The 18,604-nt window shown below is 34.6% G+C and overlaps 1 protein-coding gene and 1 pseudogene across 11 annotated transcripts in view; one reads left to right on the top strand and one right to left on the bottom strand.

The window, feature by feature from the left end:
- The window catches only part of Naaladl2 (N-acetylated alpha-linked acidic dipeptidase like 2), an 891,856-nt gene that overhangs the window by 147,485 nt on the left and 725,767 nt on the right, over window positions 1-18,604 (bottom strand). For 10 of the 11 annotated variants that reach the window (XM_087186986.1, XM_087186979.1, XM_087186983.1 and 7 more), the window contains one exon: window positions 10,372-10,467. The exons of the other annotated variant lie outside the window; for it this stretch is intronic. In XM_087186986.1, the coding sequence (XP_087043112.1) occupies window positions 10,372-10,467 (96 nt within the window). The remainder of the gene's footprint in view (window positions 1-10,371; window positions 10,468-18,604) is intronic. 11 annotated transcript variants of the gene reach the window in all.
- Window positions 15,637-18,309, top strand: LOC147825344 (A disintegrin and metalloproteinase with thrombospondin motifs 5 pseudogene; annotated as a pseudogene).

Genomic DNA, 18,604 nt, shown 5'->3' with positions numbered 1-18,604 from the left:
ACTCAGTGCCACTGAGCTAAATCCCCAGCCCTGCTATTATTCTCTTTTCTTATTTGACAATGATGTTTTTACATAATTGCAGATTCATATTTCAAAAGCCATATATTTAAAATAATGTTAGAAAATATGATTCTATATTATTTGAAGTAATTATTGTTAATTAATTCTAAAGGATTATGGATAACCAAATTCTATTACTGTTAACCGAAAGTTAAAAATTAGAATTGTTTAAATGCTTTTCATCTTTAATGATACCAACATTAATCTTTATCCACATCATTGCAAAATTAAGTTAAAAGTTAAATATATATATTAAAGCCAAATATAACTATGTTATATTGTAGAATACAGACTTTATAAAAATTACTAGCCTTAATTTCTAGGCAGTGTACAATATTGCCTTACTTTACATTTTAATTCCACTGTGATAATTTTCATATATATAATGGCAATGAATACTATAGTATTTCTAGTACCTTCTCTTTACGACACCAAAATAATTTTATGAAAAGTTCCTCGTTAGATATTATATAAGAAAAGAAAACATATAATTTTACTAAGAACAATATTTTTGAAATCCCTATATTCACTAGCATTGTATGCTCAATAATAATTAAAAATACAGCGCAAGTTTTTAAAAAACAAGATAGGAAAAACAATAAAAGCACATTTCTTGAGGAAGCTCACAAACAGAATTAGATCATTTGCTGGTTTCCATGGTATCAGGTATATGAGGCATTTCTGATATATATATATATATATTTGTATTCAGACATATATATATATGTATTCAGACAAATATATATATATAAAACATTTGGAGTGTCACGTGAAATGTGCTACCAAGCCAATAATGTAAGAAATAGTACCTTTTCCTCCGGAACCCCAAATATCCTATGTCATATTTGATTTTAAAGGCTTCTAAATATAGCTAAAGTGCTTTGTTTAAATACAAGTTTACAGTCATCATTGAATTAGATATCTATTATGGACAGAATTTTAGCGAGAAAATGCTAATAAGATATATTAAATCTAAAAACAAATATTAAATAAATGTGGAGCATTAAATCTATGAAAAGTAGATTAAAGAACTGGGTAACAAGTTATGTGAAGCCTTTTACAGAGAATAGCAGGGATCTGCAGATCAGGTATAAATGTGGAGGAAAAGAATCAAAAAAGTCTCAAAAATGTGTTTAAATTTTAAATTAAAAGTTGCAGAGCATAAGCGGTTCATAGGGTGAATGCAGTTTCCCAGTCTGGTCCTTCTTGGGAGTTACACATGGACTTATTCTATCCTGGTATCTCTGGTTGCTCTTCCTCCTTTGCGTGGTGCCAGGGTAACATCATTGGAATCACCCATGATGATGAAAATAATCTGTGTTGTCAGACACAGTAACCACTAGTATGTGTGGTCACTAAGCTTGTGAATTGTGGCTATTATCACTGAGGAATTGAAATTCTAACATCATTTAAATTCTTTTTAATTTAACTTAATGTGTGACTAGTGATACCCATATAGTACACTGTTATTATGTTGAACCATGCATTTCTAGCTGCTCTTTTCTGAGCACCAAACTTAAGTATCCATCTACCTATTTGATGTTTTTGCCTAGCAGTCCTATATAACTCCAGTTCTCCACATGTATAGTATCAAACTTATCACCTTCTCCATATCAGCTCCTAACTTACCTAATAATCAATAATATCAACTTTGCTTAAAATGGAACTATTAAAATTACCCTTGACTCTTCACTCTACTTAACATCTCATATACCATACCTGTTATTCACTCCTAAAATTATCTCTTAAATCTACCACTTTTACCAAAATATATATGTATTATTTTTCACACATTATTAACAACAATCTGATCTTTAAATCACTGAGAAGAAATTCATTGATACTGAGACAAAGTTAAAATGGCTTAAATTCCTTAAATGCCACCTTTCTGGTGAATTCTGCAAAACGTCTAATCAATACCAAAAGCTTTATTTTCTTCCTTTCCATATTTTTCCCATGGATTACCCAGGGCCATCCTCTCATGAATTTCATTTTATTCCTCCCACACATAGTCCATATTACTATCACGTCTTTTAGCATGCTACTTTAAGATGGTTTACTTACCTCATTTATTCTCTTGAACCAAATTCTGTGCATTAATTATTTTATGTATTTCAAGTATTTTTACTCCTCATTTGCTTATGGTAGCCTACTACAAAGTTTAGATAACTAATCATGATTTATGAGCTAAATGTCGAAGATTTAGAAGCACCTAGAAAATTCCTAGGTGTAGAGGAGAAATAAGTTTATTTCAAAACATCAATCCATAGTGATTTTTATTCACTTATTAAAGGCTTAGGTAGCAAAAATTTACACTGGTATTTAATTCATGTTTAGTCTTCAAAGGAATTAGTTTGGTTTCTCTAGTAATTTTTGAAACATTATTTTTACAGCAATTACACAGGGTAAGAAAAAAACATCTTCAACATCAATACAGCATGTGTTGCCCTTCAGCAACTTGACACTGCACCACCTGACTGCCATTGAAGCCATGATGGATTATACCTTTTGGCATCAAGATTGAGACTCATTCATTACTTTCTTAGCTTTCATGTTTTATATCAAAAAGACAAATGCCAACACAAATTCCAACTTTGTAAAAAAGAAAAGAACCCTATATGTCCACATTGAAAACCTACTTTTAAGGACTCAAGCTCACATACTACATGTGAATATGGTTTACTTATCCTAAAATATTATTTAAACTCATGGAAACAGCAATTATAAATGACTGATTCTCTAATATAGACATCATAATTAAATTGGACCAAAAATCACACTTGGGATTTATAGTATAGGTCTAGAATGAATGCAAATACTTGGAAAGAAAAATATTGTATAACATATATTAACATTGCATCTACATATTTAATTAAATAATATAAAATATGAGACAGCTATGACACTATATAAATATAGCTTATGTTGAGAAAAATAAGGAACGCATCCTCAACATTCCAATTATTTCTAGTTTCTTTAAAATGCTTTAATAGTCATACTGGTTATTATATTATTGGCTATTAATATTAAATATTAATATTTAATATAAAATATCATAATTCATAATTTTAAAGGTGTTTATTTTTCATAAGTAAAAATTTATGCTTCACTGAGTTTATTTTTACAATATTACAATACTCTGTAGAGCAGAGGTATAATAAACATTTTATATGTTCTGATAACAGTCCTATAATCCTTTGTGAACCAAAATAATGAAAGAACATTAACCCTTTTTTTTCTTCAATACTGCAGGTTGAATCAAGGAACCACATACTGAAATATATTCCAATTTTTCTCCTTTTTTTCATATTTTTAATTAAGACAGTGTCATGCTAAATTTCTAAATTACCCAAGGATGGGTTTAAACTTCTCCCTGCCTCAGGCTCACAGAGTGCTGGCATTACAAGTGTGTACACTATATCTAAGACCTTATCTCTTCAAATAAATTTCATAGTCCATTTGTGTACACTTAGTATGTCCTCAGTGTTTAACTGTTTCATTATGTCTTCATATCTATGATACATATATAACACATATTGATATAATTTTGCCTGAAAGTAAAATAATTCTAAAAGTGAGGCCTATTTTAAAGATTTTAAAGAGTATAGCCCTGCAAATTTACTGTTAATAACTTAATTATATACAAATAGATACTACATTTTCTAATGAAGAAGGGCATTATGAGTATGTGCTTTTTATGTAAAAATAAAATTATACTAAATATAACTAGTAGTGAAGCTAGAACTAAAAGCATGCTGTATATTTCCTTGCCATTTACTTTACTTAAGCCACATTTAATAGGGACTTAAAGTTTTTGTTAGTCAAAAGAATTTTGACATCAGAATGAAGTCAAATGTGGTATAAAATACTTCTGTGTGTGGTTTCTGAGTTCTGCTATTGATAAAATAAGACTGAATATGTGAAGTAAAATTTCTACCTTTGACCTACAGCTGCAACAGAGGCAAACAGGATGACCAGAGAAATAGAATTAAGACTGGATAAGTACATGTTCATAAACATTCCCACACAACCCACTTCTGCATTTAAGTGAACTTAATTTTTTAACAGACAGAATTTTTCCCACCGTCCATGTAATGGTTTGATAAAATTTGTTTACACATCAAATTATTCAGAATAGTTGTGTAAATTGTGTGTGTGTATGTATATATATATATATACACACATTCATCCATATTCATATCTTTGTGTCTTTATAAGATACGACTAAAAATGAAGAGAATGATAGGGCTGAGTGTTGTCCAATGAAAAGGCAGATTCAGAAAAACATTATGGTGTGTGTTTATTCACCTTATTCACTGGATCTGGCACTGTGTGACTTCTGGCTTTTCCCCAAAGTTAAAATGACTGGGAAAGGTAAACATTTTGAATCAATTCAGGACACTGAGGCAGCGATGACAACCAACTAAGGACATTCATGAAAGAGGACTTCAGAAAGTATCAAGAACAAAGATATATAAGTGCTTGAAGCAAAGAAGAGTATTGTGAGAGGAAGTAGTGGCAGTGTATCTTTTAGTGTAATAACATTTAAAAAATTTAATTAGATATTGTATTTTTCAATAACACATCATATATGTACAATTTCTAAATTTTAGGGCTACAGCTAAGATTTTTGAATACCACAGAAATATTTGGGAGACATTTCTATTTTATTATAACCCGATTAAAATGGGCAATTTAATAGGATGGAGAGAGTAACAATTAAATAAAGGAACTGGGGGAAATGGTAAGGAAAACATGTTAAGTGTATAGTTAAGATCCAGATAGTTTGATATTAGAATTTTAAGTAAAGCATAAAGCCCTCTTATTTTAAATATTTAGAAGAAAAGTAATTCACAAAACCATTAAGTGTCTGATATAGACACATATTCTAGTCTTTATGTATTCTGAGCTCATTCTATTGCCACTTGTTGAGCTCAGTTCGTATTAACACACTTCCTCTTTTTAAAGGAGAAAAATGGCCTTGTAAAATTTTTCTAAGATTTAAGAATGACTGAATCTTTCAAGTAAGCATTTATAAATATGGATTATTTTAATGGTACTGAAATGCCAATATTCTCTACAAAGTCATCCCCAAAAGGCAGATTTTGACAGGTTATATAAATAATTGATAAATATAGAAATTAAATATAGCTTCCTCACTTCTTTCTTTGAAAATGGAGTAGTTTTTACTGCAACTAAACAGTACCAAAAATAAAACAAATATTTCACTTGTACAGAGAAATTTAAAGATCCCTTCTGTATTACCTTTACACTACAGTGAAGAGGTATCCTTAGGAATATTACAAGGGTGAATGTCTCCAAATTGATACTGAAGAAAAACAGGTATTCTGGAGGGGAACCAAAAGATACACCCTAACACAGGAGGATAAATGAAAAGAGAATTTAGCTGGACTAAAATCCTGTGTCTAGGCCATGGGTGAGGGGACACTAGACCACTCCTGGATCACGGCAGCCCACCGCCCACCCCAGACCTGGTCTTTGTGCCATCTTAGGAGAGGACTGGACTGCAGGAAGGGGCTTGCCCTTCAGTGATGGCCTGGCTGATGGAATAAACTCACAATCACTCTAACATCCTTAGCAGATACCAAGATTGAAACATATGCAATGTGAGGATTGAGAGAAGCCAAAAGCAAAAGGACAGGGCGGAATAAAACACCATGCACCTGAGTCCTGGAAACAGTGCTACAGCACCTGTGAGCAGTGGGACTGCAGGGCAGAAGGTTCACTCAACGCAGAACAATGTAACGCCTCATTCCCTTCATATACACTGGGAGCCCTGTGCTTCTGGGACATTTCTGGGGCTACCCACCATTGCCAGTGCTCACATGGCAGGGGGGTAGCACCTCCCAGACAGGGATGGAGAGGGAGATTCTAAACTGTGATAGAAAAGTGTGAGAAGTGGAGAGTAGAGTGAGTGGAATCTGTGAGCGGAAAATGGAGATTGGTGCCCAGGTGAGAGGGCAATTCATCAGAGTCAGGACAGGGTAGGTGCTTGCCTAGTGTTTTCCCCAACACTGGACAGGCCTGAGACAGTGTGAGATCTTTGTCCACAATGCAGTGGCAAAGGGGCCCGCTGCCAAGCCTGGGGACAGCCCCAGTTGCCACAGACAGAGCTGAGAGAGAGACAGACCTCTGTGGGAAAAGAAAGTGAACAGCACTGGGGCCAGAGATCTCCAGGCCACAAATCAGGCAAGGAAAGCCTACAGAGGGAGGACAAAGTGATGAACTGGATATTTACCAGGCAGTGGAGGAGGCAGAATAGTGTGAGGTTGTCGGAGAACAGATGAGAACTGATCCCTAATTGGCCTCCTCGGGGAGCACAAAGGATTAAAGCCTGCACTCAAAGGGCGATTGCACATTGCAGGTTCTAGGGAAAAGTGAAAAACACCTGAGGTTGTTTACCACATTGTGTACTAATGGAGATTGAAAAGCAGATGAATCTTGTGTTACTTTGATTGCTTGTGCCCGTGAATGAAGGTGAATAAAGGCAAGATGAGCCAGGTGCGGGTGTGGGTGGCTCTTCTGCCTACTAAGGGCCAAGAGGCCCCTAGCTGGCCACCTGTTAAACTGTCTCTGTGTCGCTCTGTCATTTATCCTCATTCACCCTGGGTCAGGCAGAACAGAGCAGCAGGTCTAGGTCCCAGAACAAAGCTGGCCTGGTGGGTTGGCTGTAGGTGGTGCCCCAATGTAGGCTCGGACCTGGGCTCTGCTACATGATGTCCCTGGCAGAAGTCACTGGAGAACTGGAGAACCAGAAATTACCCAAACTACACCACAGTTCCTTCCCCCAAAATCAACTGAGGCAATGGGATCCAGGGAAACCTGACCATAGCCCCCAGCCAGGACACAGATTCAGAGGGAGCCCCAGCCCTCCCTGCTTCATGCCGGCAACTGACGGTCCATGAGGAAAAACTGCTTGGCTGCCCACAATCAGCCTGTGATTAACTGTGGCATAGCAGGAGCTGTGTGGACACTCTGGGTTAATGTTATATCAACTGTGTGTTATTTTTATTTTGGTTATTTCAGTTGTTTCCTTTCTTATTTTATAGGGGTCATCCTGGTTGGGGTTTTTTTCTGGGGTTTTTGTTTTCCAATTTTTTTCTCTTGGTTCTTCCTTTTTATTGGTATTGTTTTGTTGTTTTACTTTATTTTTAAGGTTTTCCTCACTGACCTGCTCCCTCTTTTACTAGTTTCTGTTTAATTTGTATTTTTTATTCCTCTTTATTCTTTTTTCCTAATTTTCTTGCCTCTTTGAATTTTGTTTTCTTCTCTCCATCTAACAGAATATATATAACAAAGGCCTGTATGGGTGCATTAGATAATAACAATTAACCAATGCTATAATGTAAATAATACTGTAGGATTCAAGGGCATGTAAGGGCAGTCCTTAACAAATTTGGATTTAGAAGATTCAAAAAAAAACTTGTACAGTGATACCTCTGTTCAGGAACTTAATTTATTCCACAATTCTGGGAAAGATGTCCATGTTCGTGTTTGCACCAGAAAGATGGCCACTTAGTGTTTGTCACCCAGTGCAGGGTTCACAAACAAAAACAAAATTTTGCCAAATGCTTCTGTTTGCAAACCAAATTGCACCATTGTATTTACAATATATTAATATGTTTTAACAATCTCACAGCCTGCTTCAATTCCTGTGTACACTTCCACCCAACTGCATACTTTCTGCCACCTATGCAAATACTCTCTACTCTCACAACCCTCAGAACATTAGGCCTTTGCCCAGCTATAAAAATAATTCCAGTAAAACAAAAATCACATGATCATCTTAATAGACGCAAGAAAAGTATCTGGCAAAATCCAACATCCATTCATAATAAAAACCTTAAAGAAAATAGGTATAGAAGGTCTTTATCTCAATCTGATGAAATCCATCTATGACAAGCCAATGGCCAACATCATACTAAATGGAGAAAAGCTAAAAGCTTTCTCTCTAAAATCAGGAGCAAGATAAAGATGTTCTCTATCACCACTCCTCTTCAACATAGTTCTCAAAACCTTAGCCAGAGCAATTAGAAAAGAGAAAGAGACACAGGGGATATGAATAGGAAAGGGAGAAGTTAAATTATCATTATTTGCAGATGATATGATCCTCTACAGGAAAGACCACAAAACTCCCCAAAAAGACACCTAAAATTAATAACCAATTTTGGTAGCATAGCGTTATATAAAGTCAACACTTAAAAATCAATACTGTTCCTACACAGCAATTAGAAATTCACCCAGAGTGAAACTAGAGAAACAACACCTTTTACAATAGCATCAAGAAAAATGGAATACTTAGGCATTGACTTTACCAAGAAAGTGAAAGACCTCTACAATTAAAACTGTAGTACTCTGAAAAAAGAGATTGAACGGGATAAAAATGACAAGATAATGTGTTCCTGGATAGGCACAAATAATATAATCAAAATAGCCATATTTCTAAAACTGTTATACATATTTACCAAAATATCAATAACATTCCTAACATAACTAGAGAAAGCAACCCTAAAATTCTTATAGAACCAGAAGAGACCCACAATAGTAAAAAAAAAAAAAAATTAAAAAAACAAAGAATTATAGGCAACAAGGGCAAGGCATGGGGTGATCACAATCCCAGACTTCAGTTATAGTGGACTCTTGACCACAAGCTCAATCGGTTCCTGAGGGCTGGTTGAAAATAAGTCAATAGAGGTGAGATTTGGATGTTTACCTGTGTACACACTATAGATAACAAGAGGAAGAATCAGGTCTATTGACCTAATTAACCCAAATTGTTCATATGTTAGGGCGGTCATAACTTGAGAGTCCACTGTATACTAAAGCTACAGTGATTACAAAAATACAAAAAAGTGAAAAAATGAAAAAACAGCATGGTATTGGCAAAAAATCAGACTTGTGAATCAATGGAACAGAATAAAGGATGCAGAAACAGCTCCAGGCACACTCAGCTACCTTACTTTATTTAACCAAAGAGCCAAATACTTTCACTAGAGGAAAGATAGACTCTAAAAAATGGTGCTGGGAAGATTGCTTATACACATACAAGAATTGAACCTAGACACATATCTCTCACCATGCACTAAACTAAAATAAAAATGGATCAAAGATCTAAATGTTAAAACAGAAACAACCTGCTGGATGATATAATAGGTAAAACTCTTAAATTCATAGGTGTTGGCAAGACTTTCTGAAGACAACCCCAATTGCACAAGAAATAAAGTCAAGAATCAACAAATTTTGATATGAAATCATATCAAATTAAAAAGCTTCTGCATAACAAAAGAAACAACCAATAGAGGGAAGAGACAACATACAAAAGGGGCAAAATTTTAGTACCTTAGACAGAAGGCTAATATCTGAAATATATAAAGAATGACAAAAAATTCAACTCCTCCAAATAAAAGACCCAATCCAAAAATGGATAACTAAAATGAATAGATGTTTTTCCAAAGAAAAAGTACAAAATGGCTAGTAAATACATAAAAAAAGTTCAGCATCACTTAGACAGATGAGAAAACAACATTGAGACTCCATCTTACTCCAGAAAGAATGGCTATCATCAAGAAATTAAATAATAACAAATGCTGGAGAGGCTATGGAGAAAAAGGAACACTTCTACATTGTTGGTGGGAATATGAACTGGTACAACCACTATGGAAATCAATATAGAGTTTCCTCAGACATTAAAACTAGGAATTCTATTCGACCTAGGTATTTTCCCTATAAGTATCTTCCATAAATAATTAAAGAATTGGGCCAGGGATTTAGCTCAGTGGTTTTTCCACCTGCTGTGCAAGCACAAGGACCTGAGTTTGATCCCTGGTACCAAAAAAAAAAAATTAAAAAAAATAATTAAAGAATCATATAACAGTGATATGTGCATAACCATGTTTATAGCAACACAATTTATAAAAGCTAAATCTTGAAAGCAGCCTATAGGTCCATCAACAGATGAATGAATAAAGAAAATATGGTATTTATACACAATGCAGTATTACTCTGTTACAAAGATTAAGTTTGGAGTCATTTTTAGGAAAATGGATGCACCTTGAGTCCATAGTATTGTTGAAATAAGTCAGACATACAAGCTTAAATATTGCATAGTTTCTCTTATATGGGAATCATAAAATATATACAAAGAGCAAGGTATAAGATAAATTATACAAATCTGGGAGATAGATCTTTTGTAAATGGAAGGGGCCAAGTGATTGAGGGATAACAACAAAGCAACACCTTTCCCCATCCTGTTCATGAGTTCATGAGTTCATGAACCCATTCCTCCCCTACCTTGGCAATGGTTTCATGAAGGTTGAAGAAAGGATCTATTTCTTCAATTTTTATTGCATGTTGAGGAAAAGCTGCCTCAGAGAGAAAACTTGGACCCTGTGGCAAATAAAAAAAGAAACATTTAAAACTATTGATTTCTTTCAACTCATTATTGGATTTTCTTTAAAGATTCAAAACAACTCTAAATTGCTTTAGGGTTTCTGTTGATTGTTGGACTACATCCTACTGATCTAATTACCCATCACAGATCATTTATAAACTAAATGAGTAGTACATTATAATTCTGGACATTATATGTATTTACAAATAATGTTTTCTTTTTCTTTTTCTTTTGGTACATGGGGTCAAAGACATAATGTTTTCTTAAAAGAGAGATAATTTTTGACATTTCACCATCAGTTTTTCCCCAAATACATACACACATTCACTGAAAAAAACTTTATTTTAAATCCTTTCTGTATTTTATATTTCGAATGTTTTAAGCCTGATAGAATGGACAGAATGCTTTTGGTCAACATGATTACTTAGAAATCATGTCCTAGGCAAAATGTACATATTTTAAATGTTGTCAAACTGATTTCAACAAAATAAGAACATATACTTGGTTGTAGGAATCCCATATGCATACCTGCTGCCATAAAGAACCAGATCTTAGTATTAAGATTAGTATTAAGATTATTGAAATTAGTCAGAGATACAGTACTGTAATTCACTTTTTCCTTGAAGGTTGTTGTCAAGTTTTAAGATGCAAGCACACATGGGATGCTGATAATGTTAATAACTAAATAAATTGGAATTATCAACATTATTAGTATCCCATAAAATTGTTTATAATTATAAATATAGTTTTTATTTAGGGAATCTGAAGGAGCAGATAATTTGTCTAGAAAGCAGAATACTTGAGAGAGGAGATAAATATAAAGAATAAAAGAGAGACAGAAAGAAAGAGAAAGAAAAAAGAAAGAAAAAGAAAGAAAGAAAGAAAGAAAGAAAGAAAGAAAGAAAAAGGGAAAAAGACATCGGCAAACTTACAGATGAATTGATAATCCTTCTGAAGACTTTCAGAAATATAAGAAGGATAGCAAGAAAGATTTAAAGCAATCAACACAACAATGACTATAGCAGTGTAAGAAATAAAAGATGAATTTTATTAGATCATGTATTTGAACCAGTAATGATAGACTATTTTGGGATATATCAACCAATGGTGGGAAAGTTAAGATTATGTAATTGACAAGTTTTAAAAATATACAGATGAGGATTAAATCAACATTATTGCAATTTTGATATATTAAATGATTCTGTGACAAAGTATATTCTTAATTCCCTATTTAACAAACTGAGATCAAGAAAAATAACATACCTCGTTTGCTCCAGTGTATTCCCATTTGGGATAGTAAAACTAAAAATCTACCAAATACTCTTGTAATGATCAGTTTGTGTGTCAAACCTATTTTGCATTTCTTTTCTCCTTTTACCCTATAATCTAAAACTAACTTCTCAAAAAGTCTGCCAAGTCCCATATAGACTTTGTAAAACTTAACATAAAATTAATATGACCCATAAATATTCTCGCTTGACTCTCTCATTTGGAGAGCTTGCTAGGGGTTGAACTGTTTCCCTAAAACAAAACAAAACAAAACAAAAAAAAACAAAAAAACTTTCTCAATGACCTTATTTGGAAGTAGGTCTTTGCAGACGTAACTAGTTAAGTTACCATGAGGTGAAATGGGGTAATATTGGTCCCCAATACAATATGGCTGTTGTCTTCTGAGAAGGGGGATAATTAGAGACAGACACAGCCAGAGGGAGAGTACAATGTGAACCTGAAGTCTGAGATTGGGATCGTGTGTCTACATGTAAAGAAACACCAAAGATGGTGAAACAAAACAAAATCAAAACACCTGGATCTAGGCAAAAACTATGGAAAGATTTTCTCTCTCAACTCTTAGAAGGAATCATCCTTGACAATATTTAGAACAGTGAGAAAACATATTTTATTTTTTCAGTTACTCAGTTTGTGAGTTTTGTTACAGTAGTCCTATCAAACTATCCGGTGTTATTCTTCTTTACACAATAGGCTTAAATACATTTTACTTACAACAAGCCTGTCTCCTGTTTTGAGTTCATCATTGTTTGTCTATAAGACCCTTCAGACACATCAATATGTCATTTTCCAAACCAAGATCATGCATTCCCTCACAGTTTCCTTCATTTCCTATTTTGGGTTATAACATGTATACTTTGTCAAAATATGGAAGCTTATGTCATTCTTGATTCCAATTTCTCTCACCATCTATACTATAGAACTACATTTATTAATTTCCATCTAATTTAGAGTTTTAGACAATTCTCTACAAGTTCTTACCTGTTCCCATTGTCCAGTTTCTTTACTTTTACTCACGTTATGGCTATTATTTCCTAAAGGCCAAAAGCTCAAATTCATTTGTACTTCATTTCATAACTACCTTTCTTCTTTAGCCTGCAAATAATAATTTTTCTCCTCAAAACTCATTTGCATCATTTTCATATTGCCCCTTATGCTGCTACGGTGGGTTACTTATCAAATCTTGGGTCTATCCTTCCTTCTCATATTATCTCTTTATTTATATCCTTTTTGACCTAGAAAGTACTTTCCCCTTCTTCTTAGTAGGTGTCTTTGTATAATTATTTTCCATGATCTTTACCATCTCATCAAAGTTGATCGCTTTATCCTCAGTGGCTTATTTTATATTTACTTTTACATATTACTTATTATATTTTTTTTGTTGTATTTCCCCCTACACCATAAGCCTCTTAAGACATGGTATTATTTTCATAATTAAATAACCTAAAAATAACAGAAAAGCATGAGTAAGTCATTTCATCTCTGTGTTAGTGCCATCATCATCCATAAGTAGAAATGCAAATATAATACCTGTCCTTCCCACCTCAGAGAGTTCAGATAAAAATCAGCAAACAAAAAGGCATACTGAAGTGTTCTATAAGAATGAAAGGGGGTTCCCTGATGATGGTGGTGTTTGACTTTTATCATACTGGTCAGGAATTACTTTTAAATATAATTAAGAGTTAGAGTTATGAACCTTAAATCACTAGAAATATGTGTGTGTTTATTGAGTTCTAGGTGAAATTTTGCTCTTACAATTCACAACTGTTAAATAAAAAACATTACTACAGAAAGCAGAAATTGTGGAGCAGTTTTGAGCAGAGTAAGTGATATTTTCAAATGTATATTGAAGACGGCACATATTGATGCATATTTGGGGAGTGAATTTAAAAGATCTGATGGGGAATGGGAAGTTTAGAGAGAAAACTATGGCAGTAAGGGCAGTGATATTAGAGAGATTAGTTTGATAGGTATTTAACAACTAAATTTAGTAGTAATTGGAATATAATTGGATGTGAAGATCTTAAAAATAAGTCAAAATTGCAAAGATTTCTAGATTTGGTAGAGTAAGTAGATAAAAATTGTATTAACTTAATAATACTAGAAACCAGCAGATGCTTTAGGAAAGCAAAAGCATCATATTTGAACCATTTGGGATGAAGTGTTTGTGAGTCATTCTAAGGAAGACATTAAGAAAGTGAGTGACGATATGATCTAAAGAGTAAACAAACTGTGCGACTAAAGGAAAGAGAAATAAAAATAAAAAAATAATTCTAATTTCCGATTATTTTCTTAGAATTAAGCAGTATTATTTCAAATTGGATATTTTAAAGAGACAGAGAAAATGGGTAAATTACCAGCTAGTTTTAATACTTCATATAGTAGAGTGCCAATAAACAATGACAAAAAATTAGAGGGTTGATACTGATTAAGAAATATAATAACAAAAATGCAACATATGGACAATACTTGAATTGTGATTTGATTAAATTGAAAAGAGAACATTTTAAGATAATTAAGAGAAACTGAAGATGGGTTAGGTATTTAATGGTATCATTGAATTATTATCAGTTTTTTAAGAAGGGTGATGATATTGTAGGGTTTTTTTTTTTTTCTTCTTTTTGTGCCAGGGATTGAACTTGGGACCTTGCACTTGAGAGGCAGGCAATGGAACCACTGGGCTAAATCCCCGGCCCAAATATTGTAGGTTTTAAACTTATTTCTTATACATGCATTCTGAAGTATATGGATGAAATTACATGACATCTGTGATTTTTTTTCAAAATACTAACAAATAATTAGGGATGGAAGGCATATAAATAAAGCAAGATGGCAAAATTTTAATAAATCTTATTAAACGGGAAAAAATAAAGTTCAAAGCCAAATTCTGGACTAGAAACATAAAAATAATTTTACTAATATATATACAATAGTTAAAATGTAATGTTGAATACATTAGACTGAGAAGTATAAGGAGTACAGCACAGACATCTGAGGGACAACGAGATCTCTGAGTGGCAACCGTGTTTAAGAAGTAAGAGGATAAAAACAAACATTAAGATACTGAATCATCACAGAAGTATATGGAGAGCCATATAAGTATGATTTTATGGAAATAAAAATGTAGAGAATCCCTGGGGGTAAACAACCACCACAGCAAAGGAAACAAAGAGACATAGTAAAATGAAGATGACAATTATTTATTGAATATAGCATTTCAGAGATCCCTGGTGTCTTCTATCAGTAAGGATTCTTGTGGAATTACAACTGCAAGAATACAAACCTCTGATGACATAATGTGAAGAGAAATTAGACATTTATTATAAATTATTCTCTAGACATTAAACTTTTCTGGAGAAGTTAAGAAAACAAATCATAAGCTAAAGAAAAAGAGATAAATCAAGGGGCAGTTTATTCACTGTGTTTTTAGGTAGGATTGACATGAGTACATACTTTAAACCAAGAAAAGGTATCTAAAACAGAAATATAGACTTTTAAAAACAAGAAAATGTGGGGAAAATTGATAGACCATAGATGTAAAGGAAAAAAAATCAAAGCTCAGTAAAATTACCCTGAAAATAGAATTATAAGTAGACCACCTAAAGGAGTCAAAATGTTAAAATGAGTGTAGAATTGCTTTAAATATGTTCAAAGACAGTGTTGATGTATACATATTAGTGAAGAAAGAAAAAAGGCTGAAGAATTATCATCTAAATTTAGCTGCCCAACCTTCAATTTATCACAATACAAAATTATACCATTTTGCACATTTTTCAGAAGTGATCATTTAAAATCTCTTGTTCATGTAGGCTCAGTGAGGACCGAACTAAGAAAAACTGTTAGGAATTGAACTACTCTTTAGTTGCCATTCAATGAGCATGACATATAATGAACAGAGTAACTATAGTCTTTCCATATTCCAGGACTGATCCAGGCACTCCACGTGTATCACTCAATTTATTCTACATGCATATCTATGAGGTAGGAACTATCATTAACCTCTCTTTACAATTGGGAAACAATGCACCATACCACAAATAAGTGATAGAACCAGTATTCACACCTGGGTTTACATAACTCTGCAAACCCACACTTCCAAACTTATACCAAGCTATATTCTCATTAACAATGTCATAGCCCAAGATTCTGTGTATTTAAATTAAAAGGGATGATTTCTCTCTACCTTTTATTTTCAATTTCTTCCAAGCCTTAGTCTACTCTCCATAGGCAGTATAATCACTATGTACAGTTTAAAAGATATAATCAAAGATTCCCTGCTTAAACTCCATAAAATTGAATCTAAAAAGTCCCATATGCATTTCCCTCATTGCAATATTCTCATCCCTGCAATCAAAGAACATACACATCAATACCTAAATTTAATATGTGAAATTAAAACACTTGCAGCCTTTGAATGACACCAACATTCATAAGGTGCTAAACTGAGGAAAAAGATAATTATAGCCATAACTTTTGAAATATAGCATTCGCATCACTATTCAGTGTAAAGAGTCCTGAGATAATGTGGAGTCTAAATCAAAGTTTAACCATCCAAGGGTCAAATGTGAAACGATATTAGGACATTTTTTTTCGAGTACACTCATTTTTACATTTCAATTATTTGGGCAGGTGAGAGGGGGTTCTACAAAGTCCATAATGTTTGCTTTAATGAAAAATATTCAAAGTACTTTTAGACTTCCATTTATATTAATTTGAGATCTACAAAAGGCATTAAAGATTTTTAATTTAACCCAAATAGTAAAGCACAGAATAACTAAATAATTAAGTGATTTTACAAAGTCACAAAATTTGTTGTTCACTTTTTGGTGATAAATAATTAAGATTAAGTAGATGGTGTCAAACTATGAACTTTTCTTAATAAATATTAATTATTCCATACATAGAAAAAAGTGTGTGCTGATGTTTACGTTTCCATATCTGTGCTGCCTTTACAAATAGAATACATGAAAGATCAGGCAAATGAGGAACTCTGAAAAGGTCAGTTGTCTTAAAAACTTAAGAAGTGCCCTTGTTGCTTTGCTACTTTTGGGCTGCCATAAACTGTTTCTCCTCTGCCATGTGCCACTCTGCCTTAGAACCACCCAATTGTGAACTGAAGACTCTACAAACTGTAACCGTTTGCTAGACCTGCTCTGGAAGCAGATCCCGGGCCCCGAGGATCTTCCAGGACAGACCTATGATGCCACACAGCAGTATAACCTGACATTTGGACCCAAATACTGTGTGTCCCAACATGGATGTATGAGCCCGGCTCTGGTGCACTGTGGTGCATCAAGGCCAGATGGTTTGTCTAACCAAGAAGCTGCCTGCTGCGGAAGGGGTGCTCTGTGGGAAGGGAAGGATCTGCCTGCAGGGCAAGGGTGTGGACAAAACCAAGAGGAAATATTATTCAACATTAAGCCATGACAACTGGGGGCCTTGGGGCCCCTGGGGACAGTGTTCTCTCTCGTGTGGGGGTGGAGTACAGTTTGCCTATCGCCTCTGCAATAATCCTGCACCCAGAACAGCGGCTGCTACTGCACAGGGAAGAGGGCCATCTACCAATCCTGCAGTGTCCTGCCCAGCCCCCCTAAGGGTAAATCTTCTCATCATGAGCAGTGTGAGGCTAAAAATGGCTATCAATCTGATGCAAAAGGAGTCAAAACATTTGTGGAATGGGTTCCCAAATACACGGGCATCCCGCCAGGGGACATGTGCAAATTGCCCCGAAGAGCCAAGGGCATGGGATACTATGTGGACTTTCCTCCAAAGGCGACAGATGGACCAAATGAAGGCCTTACAGTAACTCTGTCTGCTTGCGGGGCAGGTGTGTGCGCAGTGCTTGTGATGGAATCATTGGGTCAAATCTGCAAATGACAAGTGTGGAGAATGCGGAGGTGACAACTCCAGTTGTACAAAAGTTATTGGAACCTTCAATAAAAAGAGTAAGGGTTACACTGGCGTTGTGAGGATCTCTGGAGGGATGAACCACGTAAAAGTCCACCAGTTCAAACCCAAAGACCAGACTAGATTTACTGTCTACTTAGCCCTGAAAAAAACAAACAAACAGTAAGTACCTTATCAAGGGAAAGTACATGATCTCCACATCAGAAACCATCATCGACATCAATGGCACAGTCATGAACTACAGCGGCTAGAGCCACTGTGATGACTTCTTGCATGGAATGGGCTATTTGGCCACCAAGGAAATTGTGATGGTGCAGATTCCTGCTACAGACCCAACTAAAGCATTAGATGTCTGCTACAGTTTTTTTTTGTTCCCAAGAAGTTCACTCCTCAGTAAACTCTGTCACTAGCCATGGCAACAATAAAGAGGGATTGCATACTCCACAGCTGCAGTGGGTGACAGGCCCCTGGCTTGCCTGTTCTAGGACCTGTGACACGGGCTGGCACACAAGGATGGTGCAGTGCCAGGATGGATACTGGAAGTTAGCAAAGGAATGTCTTCTCTTTCAGAGGCCTTCCGCTTTTAAGCAATGCTTGCTAAAGAAATGTTAGCCTGTGGTTATGCCCTTCTGCACACAGATAACGGGAGGATGCATCACTGATACAGCTGTGGTAAACAAGAGGTCTAACCCATGCACTGAAAGTCATATGCCAGTGGCATTTTCACCAGGAGTCAAATTATGGGCAGAATCTGCTCTCTGTGACCAAACGAAGATGTGCACTGCTTCATGTAACAGTGGTGACCTTAAAATATAGAAAAATTTGGGAATTATTTAACATCCCCTGAGCCTGCAAGAACACAAAGTAAATAAATAAAACACTAATGAATGTAGAATCAGGGGACATTTGAAGATAGCAGAACAATTTCCCCTTTATCAC

Source organism: Heterocephalus glaber, unplaced genomic scaffold (genome assembly GCF_053883595.1).
Source record: "Heterocephalus glaber isolate CG9 unplaced genomic scaffold, H.glaber_assembly_v1.0 deba00001504, whole genome shotgun sequence".
NCBI classification, from domain to species: domain Eukaryota; kingdom Metazoa; phylum Chordata; class Mammalia; order Rodentia; family Bathyergidae; genus Heterocephalus; species Heterocephalus glaber.
The sequence above is the reverse complement of the archived record's forward strand: the minus strand, read 5'-3'. Positions and strand labels throughout refer to the sequence as shown.